Here is a 17,126-nt window from a genome sequence, read left to right as displayed (position 1 = left end):
CCTTGATAAAAACTGGATCAGGTTGGTTGGTGGGCAGTTGGGCACCCCGAACGTTTCGTTGGCCGCGTCTGTCGCGCTTCGCCACACTGCCAACGACATCCTTCCTATCCTTTGAAACAACCATTACCAATTTTTGTTAGTTATTATTATTTTACAAAGTAGATTAGAGATAAAATCATACTAAAAGGAAAATAATAAATAACCCGAATTGTTGATAAACTTTCGTCACCGTCGTGTCATTCCATTTTTAACAATTTTTATATGTATGATACCAAATTGATGCGAAAATTCAAGTAGAAAGAGATAATTTGTGAGTTACTTATTACATTGATTGTGAATTACTTTAAAAAAGTCATAATATACAGTACAAATAAAAGTCATAATACATAGTACTTACAGTATAGACATTAAAATGTTAATAGTCAGTACATATAAAAATAATGTAATACGGGTAGTTTTGACTTTATTATATTTTTAAAACTTAAAAAAAATAATAGGCTACGTACATGTGTGATAACGTAAGATGTTCTTTGAAGTTAGCCCTTTTTATAAGTAACTTGATAATTACAAGTGTTACAAAAGTAATCAATTTCTAGGTAGTATTCAAACGTAAGTTGTAACAAAGTTATGTAAAAGCTTATCTGAGTTAATTCGAATATTGTAACATTACTTACTATAAGGAGAAACTATTTTTGTTCTGTGATAATTCCAGGTGTATGTATAATAATTGTTTACACGGGGCTCAATGACTGTTACCTCTGAGGGGAGCGGCGGCAACCTATCGAGTACCGGCCCTCCCTCCCTCCGCTATGCCGAAGCGACCAGCGTACGCGCAGAAAACTGAGCCAGTTGCCTGCCGTCGCCGCGCAGCCTCTTGTTTGTTTACATACGCTAGTGACGTTCATAATAAAATTATATCAATCGTATCACTTTACAGTGAAAATAGCACATTTAAAAGTGGCCAAGTTTGTTATACCGCGTGGCAGTGATGGGCACGAACGTGGCATTTGTTTAAAGGCATTGTCTCTCAGTACGGTCCTAACAGATAGGTATTTGTATTTGCACGAAAGCTACACAGTCCACTGAATTTTAGCGCAAGCGATAGTGAAGGTTGAAAGTGTTCAGGAATGAGAAAAAAGGATGAGATGTTTAGATTTGACCACATTTAGATCATTGCACTTACAAAAATTATTACGATTTTGTCAGTGAGACCTTGCACTTTGTTGCTAAAATGAAATAAATAGTATTATAAGTAGAAGTAGTTCCAAACGAGAAGTGAACTTGATTTTAAATCAGTTTTTGCTGAGATTTCAGTGTGGCGTGACAGCACGCAAGTCCGACGCTCCGTATAAGATTATAATGGATAATGCAATAATATGTAATTATAAACCTGCGAGTCCGATTCGTACATATATAATACCGTATATCTTGGCAATATCTACACAAAACGTTGAAGAAATATTGTACTTTCGCGCCTTCTTTAGCTAAATTATTATTATGGTACTGCTTTCTAAACAACGAAGAAATTTTAGTAGCTCATTTATTTTTATCGTCTTGACAAATTTTAGTATTATTAAAATTGTTAATTATATGACTACGTTAATGTAATGTAAAAGAAATTCAAAACCAAGTATTTTAAATAAAAGCAAGCAAAATCAATTTGTATTTACCTATATCTGTAAAAATAAATATTGTATAATTATTATGTGGTTTAGTAATATTGAAGGACAAATGTTCTTAATGTATTATAGTATAGTTGTACCTATTCTATTTAAGCAAATCTATTTCTTCTAATTAATGCACTGTCCTCAAAAACTTCCGATCTATTTAACAACTTTTATGTGTTACAAAAGTATGTAATTCTCTTTGTATCAGGAAATGTCGAACGCTTATAACGGTATAGTTCGCGTCATGTAAAAAGAACGCTGAAAGAAACTGGAGGGGGTGCGTTTGCGCATGGGTATACTCGCGCACAAGTACTACTGTTTTATTTTTTAATTAGGCTTTCACTCGCGGCTTCGTATAATGGTTTTTGGTAGGTACATTAAAAAATACTAGAAATACAAGTGCGAATAATTCGGACTAAATAAGTATAATAATTATGACTTTACAAAATCACAATTTTTTTTTAAACAAAAGCAATAACAAATTTTTTAGTTATTGAAATGTCGTATTCAAAAATAATAATTATCTGTACTCTCGATATTTGTATATTAATAGTTTTTATGTGTTTAAAATGATAAATTGATAATTGTTTTTTAGTGAAATAAATAGTAAATGGAGAATTTTGTAATTTAAAACTTTTGTGCGCGATAATAATTTGAGTCGACGTCGAACTGTCAACCGCTCTCAACCAATAGCACACCGGCAAGCATGCGGCAGTGATAAACACTCCCGTCCCCCTACCCCGTACCACCAAATAGACCGATAAATCGCTTCTGCGCAGCTTCAAGGCCAGCGTTCTTTTTACATGACGCGAACTATACTTGGTATTATATTTTCAAAGTATAAATTAGATACTATAAATTACAGTTGCTTCAGTACTCGTCAATAAGTTATAATGGGTATAACGTTCTCGAAACCGTATTGTTTTTTAGAAATAGTAATATAAGAATAGTTGACACTAATCCGAATACCCAGATCTCACCATAGAAAGCTTCACTACCATCTTATTGACAGCCAACTATACGTTTTTTTATCTAATAATTTGAACGATGTGCTTGATGGAATTTCCCATATGATGTCTCTCGGGATGCAGTAATGCTGCTATTTGTTACCTAGATCTTAAAGAGGAGCAGTTAAATAAGCTTGAACGCCTCTAGAATCTTTGCATACGGTTCATATTTGGTCTTCACAAATATGACCTAGTCTCCGACTCGTAATCGACTCAAATGGATCCCTATCCGCTTTCGCAAGAATACTCACGTCCTCTCTTTACTTTATCGCATACTTTTCCATCCAGATACTCCACTTTAGCGCAAAAATCGCTTCGAGTTTCTCTGTGACACTCATGAGTCTTTCCTCAGATCATCTTCAACCTTTACACTTAAAACTCCTCATACTACCTTCTTTTATTCACTCTTCTATTAAAGCTGAACTCGGGAACTCGCTTCCCTATTCTATAAAAAAGCTCAAACCCTCCTGTTTCACAAAATATCAAAAGGCGCATTTTTTGTCACCAAATATGTCATAAATATCCTTAGCATCTCCGTACATTATATTATATAGTATTGGTATGTAAATACAGTACATATATGTGTAGTATATGCATCGTGTGTGTATATATATGTAGTATATTTTTTTCAATCTATAATTATGTATGTATCATAGACCATAGAGCACGTTAATAACATGCCATTTTTTTTCAACTCTGTGTACACTCCTCTATCTTCCTCTTTTTCTACGCCTTGTCCTATACCCTAAGGTTGTCGAAAAAAAATCTCTCTTAGCGATAAGACCTAATGTGTATCTTTCTTTATGTATACTTTTATTACGTTTCTTTATGGTGTATATTATATACTCATTCATTAATGAATAAGATCCACCCCAATTTATCAATTCTTTTAATTGCTAAACAACAAAAATAAGAAACTCCCCCAGAGTTTGTCCTTTTGATACCCAATTACATATTTGTGACAACAGGACTTTAATATGGTCGGGATTTCGTTACTTCTTTCCATCATGCAGTTGCAGAATCTCTGGAACCGTAGAAAGCGTTTGCACCACAGTGATGGTTCTTTTGTTACTTTTTAAGCATGACCCAAAAAATTAAAGGGTATTTTTTCTTATACAATTATTATTTAATATTATGTGTATTTAATTAGCATGCGAATCGCACTTGTTTTACTTGTATAGCTAAAATATGTCGAAAATTTTATGAAAAAAAAAATAAAGATTTCTGTAATTCCTTACAAACAAATCCAAATCCCACGTTGACTTAACCTCGGTGTTAAAAACAATGAGTCTATTTGAAACGCATTTAGTAACTTGTCTTAACATGGGGGAGGTCAAAAAGTTCACGAAACAACAGTGAAAGGGATAAGTAAAATACATAGGTAAAATGTGCCTTCTCGAAGGTATTTTTATTTTTCTTTTTGTGATATGAATAACAAGTAAAAGTTAAGTTAGGTTCAGTTTTATGGTTACAGTTTACTGTGACTGTGGAGACACTAATATTGTATTAGCAACAATTAGTGTCTTCTACTTATCTTACACTGACTTGTCATTCAGAGACTGTACAGGACGTTTAAAGTTCTCCTAATTATCACTTGTCGCATCTTTTTACCAATCATTCCGTATCATTCTTAAAGATTTTAATAAAATAATGTTTTTGAGCTCTACATACAACGACGAAAACAAAAACAACTGCTACAACAACTGCACAAATAAATTGTGATAACATTATGTTCCCATTGTATACTTTTACTGTTTAAAGTTTAATTAGGAATTCATTTAATCTAAAATTATGTTAAGTAATATTATAAACTTCAATCTAAAATATCATTTTGATTCATATGTAAAACTATGGCCAAATCCAACTCAAAATAAAGGTGTTTGGCCGATTGGAATTTAGTTTGAAACGTCAACGTACTCTGAGTTTCAAGTAACACTCGTTTTATTGTATCTCTGCACTGCGTTTAGTGCTCGTGCATAATACATGTGCAAGTTATTATCAGACAATGTTAGGCTCAGTACGTAATTTCAAACTGAATTTAAAATCTCGTTCAAATAACTTAAACTGATAAAGGCAGACACACCTTGGAATAAGTCCATTAGGAAAACTAAATAATGACATTTAAGTTTGCATATCATTAGGGGATAGTAAATAATTGGATTAAGGGATAGTAGTACAAGTACATACCTATCTAAAAGAGGCCATACAAGATACAAGAGAGCGTGACAATGTTGATGGAAACTTAATATTTGCTCTATTTGTTCAGTGGATCGTATCTCATGTAAAATAACATCGTTGAGTTATTAAAGGGTTTTATATTTTAGAACAGTTGATAATCAATTTGATATCTATAAGTACTTTTCGTAGGCTTCACTGTAAATAAATATAGAACCTGAAATAGTGTAGCTTTAATAGGAGGGGCGTGGATTGTAGATAACGATGAACCGATAACGGAGCTAAGGCCAAATATAATGTGCTGTTTATACGCGTCACTCGACAATTTTTTGCACTTTTTGCGCGTCTGCAATATCGAACGGACTTTGCTATCGAACTGTGTATCTACATCGGCTGTGTCTATTTGCGAATAACTTAATTTCAACACAAGTGTTTTTAATAAATAATACTGAATTTAAGTGTTATACTTTTAAAATTTAGTGATTTTATCGTAAAGAAAGTAAACAATGAAAGACCCTCCTCGGTGTGAAGATGTGGCTGACAAAATTGTGAGGCTTTTTGGATGGAGACAGACATATCCAGTTCAGAAGTTGCAGAAAAACTTATTACCTAAACAGAACGAAACGGTAAGTTTGTCTCTATAAACAATTTACGCAAAACGCTGAATATAATACAGAATATAAAAAAATATGTATATTTAATTTAAAATTTTTAGAAAAATAAACAAAACACTAACTTTTTAGTCATTGTAAGTAAAATTATTATGTCAATTTAATTCGATTAAAAAAATATGATGTTATTTTTTATACAAACGTTTTAATTTACAACATAACAATTCTGTAGTTTTTTAACAAAACAAAAATATTTCTAACAAGACCATTTATGACAAAAATAACCGAATGAAATAATAATAGTTACAGTAAAAACAATTACAAAGTAATATGTTACGAAGTTTATATATGTATATGTATGATATACTTAGTTGAAAAGTATTTGAATGTTTGTTAAGCTGAACACGTCTGACAAAGTGAATAGTTACGTCCAGCATAATAGCAAAGTATACGTCGAGAACGAATTTCGCAACATCTTACATAGTATTGTTAAACATCAGTCTCAAGCGGTCTCTAATTCTACACCTCGAATACCTTTCAGGTACCCACCCGGTTATGATAATGCGAAATTTACTAGCTATAAAAACACTTACGTTGCTACTTTCTCGACCTACACAAAGACAGTAATTTTTAATCCTTATAGCCCGAAAACTGTATTGTTTTGGCATGGCTTACTTCACTGTTAATATTCAATATTTTTATTTAAGTTCATGTTTATTCGTTTATTCAGTTATGTCATCAAAATTAAAAATTAATTTAATTAGCTATAAAAAAATGACACTAAACTAACGAACTAGGAAGCGAATTTATTCACCAGCTGTCCAAACCATTCCATTTTCATATAATGTAGATTTTCGTATTAAATTTAAATACAAATAATATATGATAATTATAAACTAGGAAACAATTGATCAGTAGAGAAATTTTATATTACGTAACGTCATTGTTATTACTTTCACGGTGGTAGGAAAGTACTAATTAAGTCAATGTAGTTACGAGCTAATTATTCTGTCAATATAAACGAATGATGTAGTGACAGAATACTGATCGAGTGTGAACAGCGATCTCCAAAAATTAGCATGAGAATCGAAGAAAAAAATACGATTGTGCTTTTAGACCACACGACTGAAGTAAAACCTTTGAAACGCAACTCTCTCTCCTTTTCTATCTTCACTAACTTATATCTCCCTCTCAACTTCCATTCGCCTCGCCCGTTCCCACTTTTCGTAACGCTCTCGTTACGCATTCACCAGTTCACTTCTCAAGTCAAGCGTGCGTAAAGAAGTTTTACTTCATCTCTTCGAAGGGTGTGATCATACATATTCTGTGTCTACTCTGTCACTACCCTCCTTTTTACGTAGATAAGAATATAAGTCTATGTCAGGTCTAGAAGCCATTAAATATAAAAATGAATAAAAACTTTGTTTTGTATTTGTAAACATGATTGACTTAAAGGTCACGATTTATTGAAACCTTGATCGAAAAATTAATTCAATTCTAATTAATTATCTTGTAAAACAGATTGTCTATTCCTTAGAAGACTCAATAAATAATTACTAAAATGAATAGCCTATTAACAGGCTTGCCGTGGTGACGAATACTAATTATCTTACATTCCACTGCGATAATTTACGTGAGTTTACTAATATTTGTAGTAGATAATAATGATAAAAATGTTTAAAATTAATTTTAAGTATAAAAAGATGACATATCACTTTGTTGCTCTACGTTTTCCTACGATCATCTTCATAAACAATATTTTGTAATTTTTAACGTAATATTTTTAATGTTAATTGTTTAATAATAATAAAAGAATTATATCCCTTACTCTTAAAAACCGGTCAAGTGCGAGTCGGACACGCGCACCGAGGGCTCCGTACAAATAAAATTATTAAAAATATTTTTATTATGATGTAACTAAATTTTTATACTTTTCGCAATTTTTCCTTTATCTGTGTAATAAGAAGTTGCTTCGCACCAAATTTCAAGATTCTGAGTTCACGGAAAGTACCCTGTTGATTGATTTGATTCAGTTGCGAGTGTCGAAAATTTGTAGCATAAACGGCTGTCTCTTTTGATCGCGTTGGCCTGGTTGGACCTGAGTATTTGATATGAATTTCAGCTTGATACCTAAAAGCGTTCCTAAGAAAAGAGGTCTTGACAGACAGACGGACGACAAAGTGATCACAACGAGATAAGTAACGTAATAAGGACAAAGTGATAAGGGTTTCGTTTTTTCCTTTTGAGGTACGACACCCTAAAAATTAACAAATTTTTAAGTAGTCTTTAATTTTGTAGTTTTAATTTTTATCATCCTTAGGCTATAAATATAAAACAAATTATTAATATTGTTTTATAGTATATATAATCGTTTAGTTGACTGATGTTTTAAAATTCTATTTTAAGAGTCTAATTTAATTCTACTGAGGAAGGGATAAGCATTTAATATCCTGCTAAAAATCTGGAGTAGCCTGACAGGGGAAGTACTTCGATCTTACAGAAACTCACAGCTAAATAATACAAGTCTCAAGCAGTGTTGTGTTCATGTGGTGAGTAAGGTGTCCAGAGCTCCTGGGGGTATTGGAGGTAGCACGGCAACGTGCTTGTGGTGCTTCTGATGTTGCAGGCGTCTGTAGCTTAGGGGACATCCATTAATAACGTGAGCTCAGAATGGGGGGAGGGGTCCAATGAAATCTCACCAATCCCATTTAAATCGAGAGGCAGATAATCGAAAATGTCACTTTATTTTTTTATGGTTTACCAGCAGTTTTAAAATTACATAACACAATTACTATAGATATTACACTTACACTTGGAAAATTGTAAATCTATATTAAGGTAAACACAACATACTATGAAAACTTATTACATTTCAAAAAATATTCATATATACATGCATTATGTGTCCTTATTTACTATTTGCAAGAGACGATACTAAACTTTATTTTTGAATACCGAGATAAAAGTTCTGAAAATGTCAATTGAACCACTGTATTTATTAAATGTCCTTGTGATACGTGGAACTGTGAAGTTCGCTCCTAACAAATTAGTATAACAGAATTGTGTTTGTAGTACTTACGGGTCGAATAGTAGGTAATTGTCAATCGGGAAATATCCGACTCTCTTATTGTTCGAACACAAAACAGTTTCCTGTGTATAAAACACGAACATTTTTATTATTATAGGCCTTCACTTCAGCCTAATACAGTCCACTGCTGGACAAAGGTCTCCACAAGTTCGCGACAAAAACTCATATGTTTTGCCTATAGTCCACGCTAAGCAAGCGGGTCGATGACCGCAGGGCTGGCTTTGTCGCACAGAAAATGCTGCTAAAGGCCTAAATACTCAAATTCGTTTTAAATAGCGTTAGGAAATATTGACAAAAATAATTTAAATTTTCATTTAAACTTAGAAATACGAGTAAAGAATGTAGTCAACAGTGTTTTTAATATTCAAAGGAAAATTATTTCCCTGTCAATTTACCTCAACTACAACCTGTATTAGTCCTGTATATAATAAATACACTTTTGTATAAGACTTCCATCAAGCATGGTCACCTTTGGCACTACCCCATTTACGCCCATGTGTGTTCTTAGCTGCAATTTGTACTTGTGACTATAGTTTTCTTTTCACGGCCGATGATTATCACTTTATTTACATTAATATATACGTGTTCAGTATCTCTAATTTTCGTTGTTAATTTATGTCTAGATAATTTTATTTTAAAATGCATGCTAACGTTAAAATGATGTAAAAATATTAACTGTATATAAATAATAATAATTAACCTACTTCATAAGATACACGTCATTTAAATCTACACAGTCTCCTGCAATGAGAAAAGTTTCTATAAGATTTTATTCTACCTGTACTATTGCAGGGGACTGTTTACCGATTACATTGCAAGTTCAATCAAATTCGTAATTTTTCGTTTTGAGAGTTCACAATAAATGTGTACATAAAATTGTAAACAAAATAGTAAACCAAACCAAATTACTAAACCTTACCAGGATTTTTGTATACTAGCAACTCTCACATGTTTTTTTAACTAAAATACAGCGATTCAGCTTGTAACATCCCACTGCTGGGCATACGCCTCTTTATACACGTAGGAGAAGGATAGGAGCTTAATTCAACACGCTGCTCTAGGGCGGGTTGGCGGATATATTCCCTACTTTGAATAACGATCACTATTAGGTGTATATGATAACAACTAGGACCGAAATCTTAACGTGCTCTTCGAGGTAGGGTGGGGAGACTTACAGATATTGTATTGAACGATGGATATTTGTATTTAAACAATTATTTCTTTCCGGTCTCGATATCTGTCCAATACAAATATCCACCCCGAGCGGAAATCGAACCCGCTAACCGCCGTTGCTTAGTATGTAAATGGCACACGAGCCGATACAACAGAGCGGTTGTTAAAACAACAGCTTTCGGGAATATATAAAATGGCTATTCCGTGCTCAATGGCAGTTCAGACTAGAACATAATATGTACAGGTACACGAACCACAACATGAAAAAAAAAACTGTGAAAAAGTTATCCTATGGTATTGAATATTTGGCAAACTTGAAATGCTCTCAGACAAGGTTTTATCAAATAAATTACATTAAAAAAAATCTACAGTACTTACGCCGAGTTGCACGAAACAAAATTAAAATTTAAGTAGAGATTAAACAAATTTAATCACAAGAATTTCATACAATTCTTGCGATTAAATTAGTTTAATCATTACTTAAATTTTAATTTCTTTTCGTGAAACTCGGCGTTAGTTGTTAATTATTCCAAAGGAAACTGATTGTAAGTCTATAAAATTAAAGCTACTCGAAAAAAAAATAATTTTAATGCTTGCGTTACTAGATAAATAAAACTAAAAATTTATGATACAGCAATCGTTTTTATGGTAGTTTTGATAGTCATTTACGTGCTTACATAGTGCCGTCTCTATGTCAGATATAATCGAAGTATCCGCCAACCAGCAGTGATTCAGGGTAGCGGATTAGACTCTAACCTTTCTCCTTAGCAAGATAAAATACTTTGGCACAGTTATGGACTTTTATGGGTTACTTGTTCTAGTATAGTATAATATTAATCTGCGTACCTATTTGAAACAAGTAATTAGGCTGATCCAAAATACAATATACGAATAAGCTAAACATATATTTTTTGAATAACTCTTATGTTGCCTTGCAATATTGTTATTTGAAATTTTTATAATTTCTAGTATCCAATCTAGCATAACTAATATGATATTAATGTGCCTACAACTGTTATTTCTACAATTCCGTTAGGTCAGACGCATCATTATTGTAAATATTAACAATTACTTTTTGTAATGCTACTCTTGACAATTTTTCATATTTAGTATTACTGTTTTTATTACATTGTTTTATTGCTATTTCTTAGAAAACGAAACATTTTTTTCCCTATGTTTATTCGTAGTTACACGATTAATAAGTTGCCTTCAGTTGTGTTTACGCCGCGGCACGGCGCGACTGTGCGACACGCTCTATTATTTCTTATATTGCCTGTGTTCATAGAAATTAAATTTGTGTCAAGTAATTTCATTAAATGAAACCCGTAATACTTATAATATATTTTTTTACAAAAAAGAATGAACGTGAAAGTGGTGTTCATCTGACGAAATAGTGTTTTGCAATACAAATATTGGATATAGATATATTCATATAGATTCGAAACATTTTTAATAAAGATAAAATAATGTGTTATCAATATGATCGAGATTATTTTAGTTAGTTATTAAAATATTTTTATGATTTAAAATTGGCTTTAAATTGGTATTAATTTTCTATACCTTGAAAAGCATGAACTCAGTGAGAACTTATAAATTGCAATGAGTGTTATGCACGTCTACACACTTAATATTTACATAAGAATTTCGCAAATTACCTTGGAGTAGGTACGTCAGGCCATTTTACAAAATAATATGAAGTCTATAGACGATATTTCAAATACATAATGTACAATAGGTACTTCTCGCTTGCTTACAATGATTAATAGAAGATTTAAAAAACAAAACTTGTAAACTATTAAAGTAAATCTCCGAAATTATGACTATGTAATGTAAAAATAATGATGAGCAGAAAATTATCTCTTTACAAAGTTTGAGATTATACCTATAATCATTATTATTAAAAGCTATTAGTAGCTAGTATGTTTTAGTGATACAAAATATGTGTTAAATACAGATTTGGACTTTTACTTAACAATTCCGAAATATACGTGTTTGACGCATATTTGCTTACTTATCATTCGGCACGCGCGCCTAAAACCATAATCGACTGTAATATATCTGTTCACTCTACTTATAAGGCTTTCGACAAATTTGTATCCAAGATAAACGTTGAAAAATACCTGTCAAACTGTTTGTATACCGTCGATTTGCATTGAATAGTGACATAAAAACATAAATACAATTGAAGGTCTGGTCTATTGAAGTATTACATTAAATGAAGTAAATCATTAGTTTGCACAGAATCGCGTGCATTTCTAAAGATAATTAGGTAGGTACGTTCTGACCTACGAATTCCGTTTACGCATGACTATTGTGATTAGGGTTACCAGATGGGTAGACTAAAATATCTGGGCAAATTTTCAAAAAGTCGGGATTTTGGGATTAGGGTCGGGACCAACGGGACAAATAAATATTAAGAAATATAAAAAATCACTTTTTATTATAAAAATTTAAATCACAAAAACAATAAACAAAAAAAATAACATTTTTTGGCAGATTCTGAGATCATTAATTATCACAATCACTTATTCTAATAAGTATTATAATTATTAGTAATTTGAACTCCTTTTTGATAAATTACTGCCACATGTACTTCGCATTACATTTATTATCGCGATAGTTTTAGATTTTTGTTTTGCTGTTGTTTGTCGGGACATTTAGTATTTTTTCGGGACTCTGGACATCATACGAAATGTCGGGATAATCCCGACGAATCCCGACCATCTGGCAACCCTAATTGTGATGTAGAATCTCGCGTGATCTTACATCTGACTTTTCTACCTTTCATGTTAATTATCTCCGTGTCTCCGTTACAGCGATCTGTCTGTAATGATAACTTCACTTTAGCACTTTGTAACGTTGGAAATAATTTTAAAAAGTTCATAGCTGTGGCCGTTTACTTGTGCGCATTTAACGGTGTAATTAGATAGGAGGCGTTCTAACGGCAGATAAGCCGATTTTCAATTAATCACGCGAGGCATAATGGGATGTAGCATCTGGTGCATTCTGAGCAGCGCGAGGCTGTGTTTGGTCGACGGCGCGCGAAGGTCAAGGTTTCATCCGCACCAATGACCTGCTACAAATGACCATTATTACGGTAAAGGCACTGTCTCTAACCATTATTTAAAATACGATAATGAAATGCTTACGTTACAATCACGAAAAAGTAATAAACGACAATGTTATTAATATCATAAATTTCAATTTATATTATTTAAAAATTCATATAAAAATCAGCAAAGTTAAGAAAGTAAGATAGCGAGTGCAGTTAAATCTAAGAGACTGTTAGCTATTGATCATATGATTACGTCACAGTTATCGTCATTCAAGATTGTATGGCCGTTATGCATCCCATGCATTTGAAGTTTTAATATACGTACTTGATTGACAGGCATTTACAACTTCAGTTAATAATTAAATGCAGTAAGCACCTTGACAAAAATATATCTCGCCTTATGAATTACGAGGTATTTCCGTGCCGAAGTAGTAACAATGGGTCAAACGTAAATATTCAGAAACAGTAAGACAGAAATGATAATGTTTAATTACAGTCTATGTACATAATCGCGAGATGTGAAAGCAACGCGTTTGTTTTTATTTACACCACGTGGTCGAGGTGAAGACTAAAAATAATCTTATCTCATATGATAATCGTGAATGAGAACTTAAAAATACTTTGAATAACAGGAAAAATTGTGCGTAATTCTTCAATGTGTAAAAAATAGTGTTTGATTTGTTCCTTTGGTATATTCGTGTCTTTTAATTTTTTTTTAATAACCCCCACGTTAACGCCTCTAGTATTCGGTTTTATGTTTAATCTAATTCGATGGCACAATAAATGCACATTCTATGTAAGACTGCTTACAAACAATATTATTGAATTCAGATTCTTAAGATTAAATATCGACGAAAACAGTGTTTCGTAAAAAAAATCTTGAAATAACTCAAAATATTAAAATATAAAATACTATCAGATTCGTTTTCGACTTATTGAAAATGAGTGGAATAAGGTACTCCTATTTGTTTCACGACTTTTGGACTAAAAGTAAGTGAATACGTTGAAGAAAAAAAGTGTTAGTGGTAAATTATGTGTACATAGTAACGGTATGGTTGAACCCGAGGAAGTTCCCGTACCTCCGCCCCGGTTAAAGAAGCGAGGTCGTTTAGCTGGCAAAGAACGCGAAAAGCGTACAGTTACGTGGGTACGAAGTTACTGTGTTTTGTTAATTCTTTATTTAAATAGCTCTTTAAATTTCTTACAATCGTTTGATCAATAATTTTAGTCATATTCATTATACCAATATTATCATATTTATTATATTTTTCATTTAGTGCTAAATTAATTTTTGATTTATCTAAAATGTCTACTTTCCGCAAAATTTTCATTCATAAAAGTAGACTAATAGTACAAAATTACCGTTGTCCTGGTTTAACCTGGTCTTCTTTGTATTGATAATAATCCGTTCAGTTTCACTGTTCGTTTGTGTTAGCGGAGTACTCGCTTGACAGTAGCACAAAGGCTTGTGAACGAGCAGACAAAACTCAATATCTAAATAAATCGTACATAACATCCAAGTGCTCACGCAACGTTCACTCAGATGAATAGATTGAAAGGCACAAAACGCGTGGGAATATTCGTGATGCCGTCGTCGTTGTGATGTTATTAATTCCTTGATATAAGAAAAACAGAAATTCGTTAAACCAACACACAATGCCAATGTTCACATGTCTTCGGTCAGTTATATGAGCATATTATAAATTTAAGATATTTTTATACAAAGGGTATTTATTTGATTAATTATGTACATTTTAAAATGACATTATATAAAACATTTTTTTTTTGTTATTCTCAGGGGCCGGAGACATGGGTTGGAGTGCGAGCGCTTCGCGCAAGTTCGGGAGGTATTCTGGACCTTGACGACCGCGTGAGAGATGTGGCTGACGACAGAGAGACGCTCACCGCCGAGTGTGCCAACCAGGCGCAGCCAAGGGCTGCTCAAGCAGATGGCGCGAGTGGTTCCTCTGCTGGCACCGCATCACCGGATATGTTTCGGGTTAGTAATTTTATCAGCATATTTTTTAAAAAAATATAGATGCTTGTTATATTAAATATCTAATTGTTTTATTTTATTGTTCAAATTTTTTATACAATTTACACGAATTCATCAATTAAGTAAAAAAAAAACATTGGCTGAATGTAGAATATCTTTGCCTATTTTTAGTCGTGTCGATAAAAAAAGGAACTAAAGCGGGTTTTTATTTAATTTACAAATTTTACTCTTCGACTTGTCGAAACGTGTTTAATATTGTTAAAACAATTTAAAAATCTTGTCTCTTAATTTCATTTACTGAACTCATTACTGAACATGAACTCTAGAAAACAAAGCTATTTTGTAAATAAGTGCAAAATGGGATTAAGTTTATCAGATTGTTTTTGCGTGACAAAAACTGAAACGGTGAGTGAAATATAATTATACTTATAAAATCATAATTAATTAACAGTAACACAAAATAATAAGGTACAAGGTTTATTTTTTATTTTGATATAAATAAATATACAAAGTTTAAATTAGGGATGCCACGAATAGTAATTTGGCCGAATACCGAATACCGAATGTTCGGCGAGGCTGTTGGCCGAAGCGCCGAACATTCGGCAGCCGAATATTCGGCCACACTTAGTACTTTTCGCGGGCGACAAGACACAACTCGTCACCGTGCGAGTTTAAACTTACATCGCTGAAGTAATACGTACTTCGCGGTCGTGTTTACAACCTGCTTTATTTGTTGGTCGTTGATGCGTCGTACTTACTGTATAATAAAATATAACATTTAATGTGATTGATTACCATAAGAAATATCACCGTTTGTTCGAGAAAAGCAAAATGAATCAATTTCATAAGAAATCGCCTATTTGGAACTATTATGAAATTTATAGTGATGACAATAAACTGGCAGTTCGTTTGTTGTGTTTCTTTCTTACCACTGGTAGATTTTAAAAATTAATTTCTTAGTTCTTTTTTGGTTAAATAAATATCTTTGTGAGTAATATTTTGAGTTTTTTCATAATTTATTTGATAATCCTTACTGTATTTTATCATAAATAAGGAAGTAAATCTGTTTATCACGATTTTGCACCAAAACTGCTGAACCGATTTAAATGAAATTTGGTACACAGATACTCTAGAGCCTTAGAAAGGACATGGGCTATAATTTACGTGGAGCGAGCGAGTTACGTGTGCTGTGTGGCTACGGCACTAAAGAATTTAGCCACCCCCTCTCTTCCCGTGGGTGTCGTAAGAGGCGACTAAGGGATAACAAGGTTCTACAACCACCTTGGAACTTAAGCCGACCGATGGCGGGATAACCATCCACCTGCTGGCTTTGAAATACACAGGCCGAAGACGGGCAGCAGCGTCTTCGGTGCGACAAAGCCAGTACTGCGGTCACCAACCCGCCTGCCCAGCGTGGTGACTATGGGCAAAACACATGAGTTCACGTTATTTTTGGCGTAAACTTGTGGAGGCCTATGTCCAGCAGTGGACTGTATAGGCTGTAATGATGAGCGAGTTACGAGTCGCGGAAAAACAGTTAGTAGGAATTAAAAAAAATGCTATTCGGTATTCGGCCAAATGGTTAACCATATTCGGCCGAATACCGAATAGCGAAAAAAGAGGCCGAATAGCCGAATACCGAAAAATCGCCGAATATTCGTGGCATCTCTAGTTTAAATACGTTATTTTATGGTGTGTCACATTAATTTTTCTTCATTAACTAATACCGTATTACACGACTTTTTTGTTTTAAAACAAAAAATTATCGCAGGTGTTTTGTTTCAAAGATAACGGAATTAACCAGGCTAACAGGATTATTCACGTTAGTGCAGCCAAGCAATAACGTGGATAATTATATAATTTAGTGAAAAATTTACACTTTCATTTTATTTTGAGCTGCACGATCAATCATATCATGTATGCTTGGAACAATGTCAGCATGTCACGGCTATTGTTATAAAATTATTGTGTTTGTTATAAATATTGTAATAAAACAATAAATATGTAGTCTTTATTGCTTTGTCACTGTGAAAGCGGTGTGTATCCACAGGTTTGAATATTTTGATTTATTTCTTGAAATACGATGGCAGATATTTTTTATTGCTTACAAGGTTGCTCGAGAAATAACTTTATCTTCGTGGTTGGCTTCAACCACAGAAAATATTGAATGGAACCGGTAATACAATGAAAATCGATCCATTGTTTCGGCGCTATCAAACTGCGAAATTCAAATTGACATAGATTTGTAGTGCATTTGTTATATACCGTGTTTCATGGTTAATGTTTTAGTGCGTTTTTTTTTATACAACTAGCTCGGAAAATAAGCCTATGGCTCACCTGATGGTTAGTAATTA

General features: G+C 32.9%; 1 protein-coding gene across 1 annotated transcript in view; it reads left to right on the top strand.

Annotated features, from left to right (window-relative positions):
• Positions 1 to 5,000: 5,000 nt before the first annotated feature.
• Positions 5,001 to 17,126, top strand: part of LOC123653792 (partitioning defective 3 homolog) — a 29,469-nt gene continuing 17,343 nt past the window's right edge. The window contains exons 1-2 of the mRNA XM_045589774.1: positions 5,001 to 5,475; positions 14,575 to 14,775. Coding sequence (XP_045445730.1) covers positions 5,356 to 5,475; positions 14,575 to 14,775 — 321 coding nt within the window. The 5' untranslated portion in view covers positions 5,001 to 5,355. The remainder of the gene's footprint in view (positions 5,476 to 14,574; positions 14,776 to 17,126) is intronic.

The sequence above is a fragment of the Melitaea cinxia genome, chromosome 5, assembly GCF_905220565.1.
Source record: "Melitaea cinxia chromosome 5, ilMelCinx1.1, whole genome shotgun sequence".
Lineage (NCBI taxonomy): Eukaryota > Metazoa > Arthropoda > Insecta > Lepidoptera > Nymphalidae > Melitaea > Melitaea cinxia.
This window is presented reverse-complemented; position numbering and strand designations above follow the sequence as displayed.